Source organism: Salvia hispanica, chromosome 1 (genome assembly GCF_023119035.1).
Source record: "Salvia hispanica cultivar TCC Black 2014 chromosome 1, UniMelb_Shisp_WGS_1.0, whole genome shotgun sequence".
Lineage (NCBI taxonomy): Eukaryota > Viridiplantae > Streptophyta > Magnoliopsida > Lamiales > Lamiaceae > Salvia > Salvia hispanica.
Genome location: NC_062965.1, coordinates 7347815 through 7358790, shown reverse-complemented (window position 1 = coordinate 7358790; position 10976 = coordinate 7347815). Strand labels below are relative to the sequence as shown.

Below are 10976 nucleotides of genomic sequence, written 5' to 3'. Positions count from 1 at the left end.
GGCAAAATGACTCTTTAAATGGTGGATAGATGGAGTATTATTTAAAAATAAAATAAAGAAAAATACTCCTTTCGTTCCACACAAGTATTCAATTTTGGTTGGGCATGAGCTTTACTGCACAACCAGTAAGTAAGAGAGATGTGTAAATAAAATATTAGTAGAAATAGGTTACCCCTCGTTAGAGAGAATAATTTAAAAAATTAGACTCTTATAGGAAACAATGCATACTCGTATGGGATGAAGGGAGTAGTATATAATTGGACAGTTAAGTGATTATTGATGAATCACTAAAAATAGATATGGTTGAGTGTAGATGTGTTCATGGTTCACGGTTCAAAAATCATTGAGCCTGAACCGGCCCGCCATGGATTTTGAAGGTTCCAGCTCATGGCTCGAAACCGTCAGTTCTGGTCCGGTTCGGCAATTCTTTTTTTTTTTTTGTCTTTTAGGCTTTATTTATCTATAAAATTTGCAAAATTTAAATCCAAATAATAAGGATGACAACTGCAATTTTATTGACATAAATTTCAACAATGTTACAAGTACAACGTACATCATTCAAAATTTACAAAAGACTTGAAGTCTTGAACCATAAATTTAAATATACTTGTAAATTTCAACAAAACTACAACGAGCCTATTTACAAATTACAAATTACAAATTACAAATTACTTAGTCTTGAACAACAAATTTAAAAGTATATACTCTTAGTTGACAAATAAGATATTTCTACGTAACTAAGTTGAGAGGGCACCTTTATCAATTCAACCTTTCAAGTTGATCTACAAAGACACAAATCTATTACTATAATGTATGGATTAGAAATATACCATGGAATCAAATAGTGATTGTTCCTAAACGTTGCAGTTTAGGCTAGGATTATATTGACATTCTTTTTGCATTTGATGAAGTTATCTCACTGGGACACAAGGAAAATGTCACAGCGGCACATGTAAAGCAGTAATGTGAAATGGAAAGTCATGAAGAGAAACTACACAAGTTGGTCCTGAAAGTAAAATCAATGAAACCAAGGATATCATGAAAATAAAGGCTAGTGAGATTGACAAAAGCAAGGTAAAATGCTCATTGTTGCTCAATTTCTGTTTGTCATTTTTCATATACCATGGATCGATTAATTAATTACATGTTCTATATAGATTGAGAAGAATAGAGGTGACAACGAAGGATTTATGTCATCGCAATCAAGTATTGGAAGAATCGACAGTGGCTTTGGCAGTGACACTAGCATATCTAGCAGCAATGGTGGTTTTGGAGGTGGTTCTAGCTTTGGATTAAGCACCGAAGGGGACTCCTTCTCTAAGCAGAAAGGTTTGCCCTCTAAAAAAATTTGCAGCAATCTGTATTGGAAGTACTGACCTGTATCATCAGAATGCTCTAACAAGTTTTATGAAGATGATATTCTGAGTTCATCTTCTTGGTTAGTGTTATTTTGTTCAGTGTGTCACTATTGATACAAGTTGGTCATTAGTTTTTATATTGAGTTAAAAAAAATAGTACTAGTAGTATTAAATATGAAAGATTATGTTATTATACAGTAATACTTTTAACAAAATGTTTAGTTAGTTATGTTACTGGTAAAAGTTGAAAATGTTTTAATGGTAAATTTGTTGAATTTAAGCTGTATTAATTCTTTCGGGTTACAATGATTAGGTCGTCTGCCATCCTCTGCTACAGCTCCGTCAAAAGATTTTGGCATGAAGCTTGGGAAAACACAAAGAACCAACCAATTTTTGGAATCTCTAAAGTCTCAAGGCTGAAGGTTGAAGATGTGAGACCAAGTGCTGGTCAGTCCCTGCCAAGTGAGCCTGTTACATTAAGTATTGAAGAAAAGCTTAATGTAACATTGAAACGGGACGGTGGTATTGACAACTTTGATCTGCAAGGAATGTTACCACTCCAGATACTTAACCAGGAGGATGGATTCATCCAAGTTCAGGTACCTCAGTTATTGTTACTGCCCTGATTGTTGTTCACTTGTATCCCGATCTGAAAAGACGTTTTCATGTTGAATGCTTTTGAGAGTATTGTTTTCTGATGTTGATTCAGATCGAGACAGGCGATAATCCTGGAGTTATATTTAAGACCCATCCCAACATAAATAAAGATTTGTACAATGGTGAAAGCATATTGGGTCTTAAGAAGATGTTAGTTCAATGAAATGGAGAATGCAAAGTGCAGATGAGTCACTTGTGCCATTGTCAAGTAAGATTTTCTTCTATGTAACCAAAGTACTACTTAATTTTGTAAATGGTCAATTGAGACATTAAAAAGATATGCCATCTTGTAAATGGTCTACTTCTTAGCTGCTGGCCTTCTTTTTCTGGCAATGACACCTATGTGAACTTAGAGTATGAAGCTCCAAGTTTTGATCTGCAAAATGTTGTGATCTCAATTCCTCTTCCCTCTCTTTGAGAGGCACCAAAAGTACAACAAATTGATGGGGATTGGAGGTGTGGTTTCATCTTATTGTTTACTACTGACATTTCATTGCTAAAAGCTTACTAGAGATGTTATGTACCCTTCCGTTCCATGTTAACAGAACCATTTTTCTATTTTGGGAAATTCTAAGTTAATTGAGTCATTTCTATTTTTGACAAAAAGTAATTCTTCCATTTAACACACTATTCTATTCTTAAACTCCGTGCTGAAAAGAAATGACCATTTTTTTTTTATGATTCAATACTTTAAATTTAAAAGCTGCGCCGTGGAGGACTCGAACTTGAGACCTTTGGCCTCAGACGTTAACCTCACTACTATTTGGCCAACTCACACACTCGGGAAAAAAAAAGAAATGCCTCTATTAACAAGGAACGGAGCGAGTATCTTTTAGTATCACCTAGTATTGGTTGGAATTTCAGAGTTACTCCTATGAAACCCTGATACATCTAAAAGCTATCTCCCATACATAGTGTTTACTATTGTTTTCAAAATATGACTTGATACCTCTAAAAGTTGACTACTGGATCCAGAAGCTAGAGTTTTCTAATCTCTGAAGTTAAGATACACTTGTCTGATGTAGAGATTGAGCAAATAAGATAGTCTCTCAAAGATAGGTCCATAATGATTACTTGATTAGTGAAATGTAAGAGCATCCGCAATGGTCGGCTAGCGACCGGCTAGCCGATTCGTCGCGCTGGCGATCGGCTAGCCGAACCATTGCGGTCGGCCAGCGCAAAATCGGTGAGCGGATCGGCGTGGGCTCGCCGATCGCTCGTCGCTGGCCGAAACGCTAGACGATCGGCTAGCCGCCATTGTGGAGGCCCGATCGGCCAGCGATCGGCCAGCGCCGATTTTCGATTTTTTTTTTTTTTTTTTTTTTTTTTAAAAATCATATATAAACGCGATTTTCGTTTCATTTTCATTTGCACCACTTGTTTTAACGAGTTTTCTCTCTCTCTAACTTTCTGTTCAAGAGCATCATCGAGCGATGGATCACGCGGGTGGTAGCGGTAGTGGTAGTGGTGGGGATCCTGAGGAGTACGAACGGAGGATGAACGAGGCTATGGAGGCCTACATGAACCGCGGGATGGAGCGGTACATGCGTATGGTGGAACAGCAGGCGATACCTCGCCCTCCACGAGTTGTCCACCACCGAGCGGTGATTGATCGGGATCACGCCGCTGCACATCAGCGGCTGTACGACGACTACTTTTCGGAGAACCCGCGGTTTCCCGCCAACATGTTCCGGCGGCGTTTCAGATGCGCAGGGAGTTGTTTATGCGCACGTTAGGGCATTGGAGCGTCAATATATGTGTTTCCGCTTCAGGCACGATGCGGCTGGCAGACCCGGCCACACCCCTATCCAAAAGTGCACGGCGGCAATCAGGCAGCTTGGCCTACGGAGGCGCGGCAGACATGTGGGATGAGTACCTCCACATCGGTGAGTCGTCAGCCCTGAAATGTCTGAAGGAGTTCTGTGGGGGCGTGATCAGCATTTTCGGTGAGCAGTACCTTCGAAGCCCTACTCCCGAAGATTTCATTAGTGGCCCGCGGCAACGGCATGATATGAGCTACTGCGCGGATGGGATATACCCTCGGTGGCCGATCTTTGTGAAGAGACGATCAAGGCAAACAAGTGATGAAAAAGAAGGCCTGCTTTGCGGAACGACAGGAGTCGGCGCGCAAGCACGTGGAGCGCGCATTTGGTGTGCTCAGTCTCTCGATGGGCGGCAATCAAGGGCCCGACGCGTTTGTGGGAGTGTCGGATGCGTTTAGAGATAATGTACGCTGCATTATCTGCCTGACATGATCGTCGAAGACGAAAGCGTACAACTGACTAGTTGGGTCAGTGACGATGAAGCCGGTCCAAGCCACGGAACGGTCACCCCTAGTGTACGACGTGGGGTTACGACCAGCCCTAGATTTGCTCCAAGATTTTCCAAACTTTGAAAGTCTTTTCCTTCTATGATGAGGAATAATCTTCCCCTATAAATAAGACCTCAAGCTTCATCAAATTAGAGAGCTTCTACTTGCAAAATAATTCATAGAGATCAAAAGCTAGAGTACTTCAATTGTGCAAGGAGTTGGAGAAGGATTTCAAGAACATCAAGAACGACAAGGATTCAACCTACGGGTTTTATTTGCTTTAGTTTTATGTTCAAATTGTTTTCCCTTCAATCTATGTTTTTAGTTTATTCAGTCATGTGTAACTAAACTCATAGGATTCTAGGGATGTGTTAGTAGCAACTTTGGTTATACAATTCCGTTTTCTATTTAATATCCGTTTTGTTTTTACTTTGTTTCTTCCCTAAGTTAATCATGATGCTTCATAATTGAGTGACACAATTATGTATGATTCAATACAACTTGCTTCATAACTGTGACAGAGTTCTAGCGAGTTAGATCCACTTAGTAGACACTACAGTTAGCTTCATTTAAAACGGCACCGTTAATTGAGAGTGAGGACTTTTCAAGGGTCTTAGGAGCTTTTTGGAGTTACGTGTCAGGATTGACAACCCCAATCTTAGTATAGTATATTTTGAATTGTTTTTATTGCGGCTGGCCTATGGCTGGCCTAAATCTGACGTGGCAGGTGGTTTTTTTAGTGTTGCTGACGTGGCAGAGGAGAGAATGGCTGGCCTATGCACCATTGCGGATGCTCTAACACCATGTATTGCCCACTTGATCATCTCAAGACACAACTAGCCAGAATCAGACTTGAAGTACCCTATATGTTAGACAGCCTTGTGGTATTAACTTATTATTTACCTAATTAAATGAGGCTGCTTTCCATGGATTTTGTGATGACTGTACTGTGCATGATGCAACATCCATCCTTGTCTTGTCATGTGGGTTTGTGAGTGCTACATCACACGCGCGCTACATCTTTTAGAACTCTTGCCGAGTATTTTCCATGGAAGAGAATAGCTATAGCCTATAGCTGTAATGATCCTAGTAAATATTTGTGGCTGTTTCTTACGTATTTCATCCATTGCAGGTGGTTAATGTCTTGCCTCTGAAAGGAGGTAATCTTCCTAAGTATATGATGGCAGTCGGTAATCTTCCGACTGCCATGGCAACATTCCGAACACCAGACTTTTTTCGCAGATGGTGAGGCTAGTGTCGAGATCAAATGTCCTTCAAGGTGAAAGGGAGTGTTCGGGGCAACAAATCTAAAGGAAGTTTCCGTCTTGACGGAATCCCACCTGTGGTACCCAACAGATTGAGGTCAAGTTTGATATTGATGCCATGGCTGTGGTATAGAGATAAGAACAACATTCTGATCGGCATCAACTCCTCTCTCCCATTCATTCACTACTATGTGATGGATCCCTACGTCGTCGCTGATTCCCTAATCAGCCATCGCAATTGTATACAACCAAAACAATTAACAGCACATTAAGGTAGATGATAGATCACATTTTCACAAGCAAGTTTTGTACTTAACAATTTATTGATATCAAGCAAAACTCACCTCTGCATCAAAGCCCAAATGTAGATGCATAAATGATTCACATTGCGGGGTTGCCTTGTGGAAGGACTTCCTTCGGCAACAGATTCAGCGTGTCCCACATAGATGCATTACAAGTTTGTATTTTTAAAAGTTTGTTGTTAATTTTCTTAAAAAAATAATAAAACAAAAATTCAAAATCAGGCTAGATACCCGACTCGGGTATCCGGGTACCTGAAATTATTTTCTAGTTGGGTATTAGATTTTGAAAAATTCGGGATCGGGCACCCGAAATTTTCGGATCAGGGATCCACAGATACCCGATTTAACAGGTCTAATTATTTGAAGGCATCTTTTATTAGTATATCTCAACCGGGACTTTTAAAGCGGGACGTCCGAAATTGATCAACCAAGACTCTAAAGCGGGACGGAGGGAGTAACCTTTAGCCAAATTCTACTATTTTTCATAAATTTTAAAATTCATCTAAAATATATAATAAATTTTATATTTGTTTGCTATTTTCAACATGATTTGAATAAGATATTTTTGGAAAAAAATTATGCTACGTGGGCAACCTTAAAATATTTAAGATATTTTAGACTACTTAAAAAGGCACGTAGTTAGTCGCCAATAGTAATGATGTGTCATGAACATAAGTAGGGATGTCAATCGGGCTAACCCGTTCGGATTCAGGCCAGTCCACTCGGGTCGCCGGGCTATTTGGGTACGGGCCATTCGAGTTATGGATTTTTCGGGTCATAAATTTTCAACCTTAACCCTAATCTGTCGGGTTTTGGGCTAACCCATCGGGCTATTCGGGCCTAAAAGCTTTCGAAAATAATCTCTTGTATCAAAATTTTCTTCTATAAAATGATTTTAAATTTTAGATATTTTTTTTTAGTTTAGAACCATATAAAATCTTCAAATTTTCATAGTTTTCTTCAATAAGTACTTGAAAAGAAGCCTTTCATCTCGGTCAACTACAATATAAATTAAAGCTCGTGTTCGTGTCATTATTATGGCATTGTTCGTAACTAATTCTTTATGAAAATTAAAAATCATATCTTATGTGAATCATTATTAAAATGATAAATATATTAAGATTTTGATGGGTTAGTTCTTAATTTTGTCTTGATTGGCTTTGGTGGTGGTAAGACAATAGTGGCAGATGATGGAACGGTTCAATAATGAGTTGAGATGGAACTTGAAAGCTGATATTGTGGGATCGAGTGGAAAAGTGTAGAATGAAGATTGAATAAGACTAATGATTGTGTAGAACGAAGATTGAGGATTCAAAAATATAAAAAAATCCCTGAAACTTAATATTTTATAATTAAAACTCACAACCCATCGGGCCGTCCCGCAACCCGTTTAACCCGTTTTGTATTCGGGTAATAAAATTACAGCCCTAACCCGCTCATATTACCGAATTGTTCGGGCCGGCCCACGGGTTTCGGGTTGAATTAACATCCCTAAACATAAGTAAATAACAGACGAATGTAAAATTTATAATATTTTAAATTAATTTAATAATTCTTAAAAAATACCAAAATTTGGTAAAATATTTATAATATTAATAACAAATTTCTCAAAGAATTACTAGTAGTACTACTAAACATAAATGTGTAGCGCCCAAATACTTTTTTGGCAAACACTTAGAAATTAAAAAAATACTCCCTACACATATTCTAGAATGTGCAGCTGAATGTAAAGCAGAGGATTTTCGATTTCACTGCTAAAACTTTCTGTAGATCTGCAGAATCCGCTAAATTTCTTCATTCGTCGCTTTCACGCATCCTGATTTGCTGTTATTCTATTCTGTTATCATGAGTTACAGGAGGTTAGTGTGATTTTCTGCATCAATTATTTTGAATGTTGTTTTTGCATATCAATATCTGGAATTCTTTTCATCTGTAGATTTATTTAAGCCATTGGATTTCATTTGTGCCGAAAATTGGAGCAAATGAAAAATGAACGAATTGAAATGTAGTTGGACTTGTTCTCACATGATGCATTGCGAATTTAGGGATTATTTAATTTTTCCCTCAGAAAAGAGTGAAGCCTTGTTGTGGACGCTTCCTATCTCCAAATCATTAAACGATGCATGATTGTTTGATCACCGTTGCTAAGTATTTGAAGCCAAAAATTATCTGCGATTCCCAAGCTTGCTATTGCTAGTCATTTTGAATCTGAATAAAACAGAAAAGTAAGTGGTTGGATTAGGGTTTTAGGAATGAGTTAATATGTACATATACATGTTGTAAATCATGTTTTATGTGAAACTGAAATTATGTAGGAAGAGGTAGGCTAAAATAAGTACAACAAACACAGATAACATAGTTGAATTTGGAAGGTAATCGTGTGACTTATATGATTCCAGTAAGCATCGTATAGGATAATTATCGATTAGCTTCTGCGTGAGGGATGGGCTCAAGAGTTACTTGTTCTCTTCTTTCATATCTAATCTGGAGAAAAGATCCCATCCAATGGGATCTTTGTTTGAAATGGGGTAAAAGAACTTAGGCCACTTTATGATTGTTAAGAGAGGGCTTGTCTTACATGCTCATGCTAGAATATTAATGAAAAAATTGACTTATATGTTACATTTACTGTTGAATAATGATGAAGTTATATTCGCACAGGGATCACAAAGGCTCGAGGTCTGCCCTTTTTGATAACATGGACACCCTTGAAGCGGGTGGACTCAGGGCCTCTTCATCATATTCAAGTGGCTTGGATGATCACAACAATGAGCAAACTATGGATAGTTTGCATGACAGAGTTAGCTTTTTAAAACGTGTGAGAACCACCTTCCTAAACAACAAAACTTTCTCTTGTTATTAGTATGCCACTGTATGTTACTTAGTTGTGGTGGTACTGGTGCTATAGTTTTATTATTTTCATTATGGTACATTTTCCGTCAGCTGCTAGATATAGTTGTAGTATAAAAAAGTCATTCTAATATGCACATTTTGACCCCAGTGTGTTCAATTGAACCTAATTCAAAAGATGACGGACACCATCTTCATTCTGATGGCATTCTAATCACAGTCTGTCTTATGACAAGCCAATATTAATCCATTGTAGCCTGCTGAAAATGAGCTGAACTGTTGAAATAAGATCCAAGTTATCCAGCTTTATACTATACCAGTGGTTTTACATGGGAATTCTTATTTGATTCATCCATTGGTTTTGTGGCATATCAGTTCTTACAAATACAATGGACTCAAATGGTGGCTGCAGTTGTAGCTCATATTTGGTATTGATGAATCTTCAGTTTCATAGGATAAATTGATAATAATTTAGTTCCCACATCCAGAGTGAAACACAAATAGAAGAATTCATTGACTGGACTAAAACAATTCAGTGCTGTGTAAGCAAGTAATGGGTAGTATGTTCCATCTACACTACAATAAGAATATAGATTCCAATCCTAATAAGCTGGGATAACTCAGTTCAGAACTTACTTGCTTGATAACCCTGAAATGCCAACAAGATTCACCTACCCCAGGAAGAAAATTATAAGCTATTTTATTCATAACCAAAATGTTGTTATGTCTGTATGCTACTAGAAGTTTCTTAAGCTAATAAACTCTAACTAAAGAAGTGTCACTAATAATTCAGATTAACAGAATGGGGTTAATCAGAATGTTTGAGTTTATCCTGTGTGGGGTATGTTAAAATTATTATCGCTTACCGGCACTTGTCTTGTGGCAGTTGACCGGGGACATACATGAGGAGGTGGAGACTCACAACCGTATGCTAGATAAAATGGTATGTATGCCTGTGGATGCACGAGGAAACTTTAAACACTTTCAAGTTGTAAAATTGTTCTTATCGTTTTGGTTTCCTTTTTAAATTAATAAGGGCAATGCGATGGATGCATCAAGAGGAATTATGTCAGGAACAATGGATCGTTTTAAAATGGTAGACTTAATAGATCCCTGTAGTTCTTTATTTCTCTTAATAAATCATTCCTTTTCCTGTTTAGCTTTCCTGAAGTTGGCTTTGATGATCTTCTCTAGGTGTTTGAAAAGAAATCAAATAAGAGAATCTGCAAACTTGCAGGATATTTTGTGATTTCTTTCTTTGTGCTGTATTATGGGATTAGGTGAGCATCCTTTTTTATAACTCTACCATTTCTTTCACCACATCTAATTTTTAAGGAAACAAATCCCTCTTCTTGGTGTGGGTTTTGTTACGAAGCATTCTATTGGGTTTGGGTTAATCCTGTACATATCGTCACATTCATATAACACTTGACAAGTCATCGAATTCTGCCAAGATGGGTGCTGCTTGGTGCTAATTATTCCTTGTTTTTCAGGATTCTCTTGTATTACCTGTATGGTTAGCGTAGGATTGAAATACATATTCTCGAGCGTTCTTTTCGTGATGAAACTCCAGATGAGGAATATGCAATCTCTATTTGCATAATTGCTGAAGCTAGGAAATCATGCCTAGGGACAGGTATTGGCAATTCTGATCTCGTAGCTCCATCCATTAAACGGCATGCCACCATATCATTTCAGAACATAGCATTTTTTGGTACATCGCCATCTAGCTACCTTTCAGTCACTGGATCGTGTAAATATATTCACGTTTCATGTTCGTTCTTGTTTTCCAAAACTAGTGTTGTTACTATTCCTATTTCTATTTGTGTAAATCACAAATTCATCCTTAGTGAGTTTCCGGTCACTCATATACTGATTGATAAGGATGAGAAACATCCTTGAGCTACAATGAGAGAATTTTGGGTTAAGAAAAAGGTGGCATTTTGAATTGTACCACAATGTTGTTGGAATGCTGTCTAAATTGATGGACAAGAGAGAGTGTCTCCACTCATTGGCTACGTTTTGCATTACTTTTAAGTTCTGAAATTTTGACAATTTGAGATCTTTGTGCTTTTTCGATTATTTGCTCTGTCTTAAGGTAGTTGAAGCATTTCTTTTGAGCACGAGATTTAAAAAATTAGTGCTTAAAGGTTAAAATAGAAAAAATAAAGTAGGAGAGAAAATGAAAAATTCGATATAAAAAAGAGTAAATAAGAGGGAGAATAAAATTTAT

General features: G+C 37.6%; 1 protein-coding gene and 1 pseudogene across 1 annotated transcript; both read left to right on the top strand.

Annotated features, from left to right (window-relative positions):
* Positions 1 to 313: 313 nt before the first annotated feature.
* On the top strand, positions 314 to 2526 carry LOC125186222 (annotated as a pseudogene).
* A 5046-nt stretch (positions 2527 to 7572) lies between these two features.
* On the top strand, positions 7573 to 10761 carry LOC125201635 (bet1-like SNARE 1-2). Its single transcript, XM_048099823.1, has 6 exons — positions 7573 to 7752; positions 8555 to 8711; positions 9630 to 9686; positions 9780 to 9839; positions 9938 to 10023; positions 10237 to 10761. Exons 1-6 carry the CDS (start codon positions 7739 to 7741, stop codon positions 10262 to 10264), a joined length of 402 nt encoding a protein of 133 aa, XP_047955780.1. The 5' UTR covers positions 7573 to 7738; the 3' UTR covers positions 10265 to 10761.
* Positions 10762 to 10976: the final 215 nt, after the last annotated feature.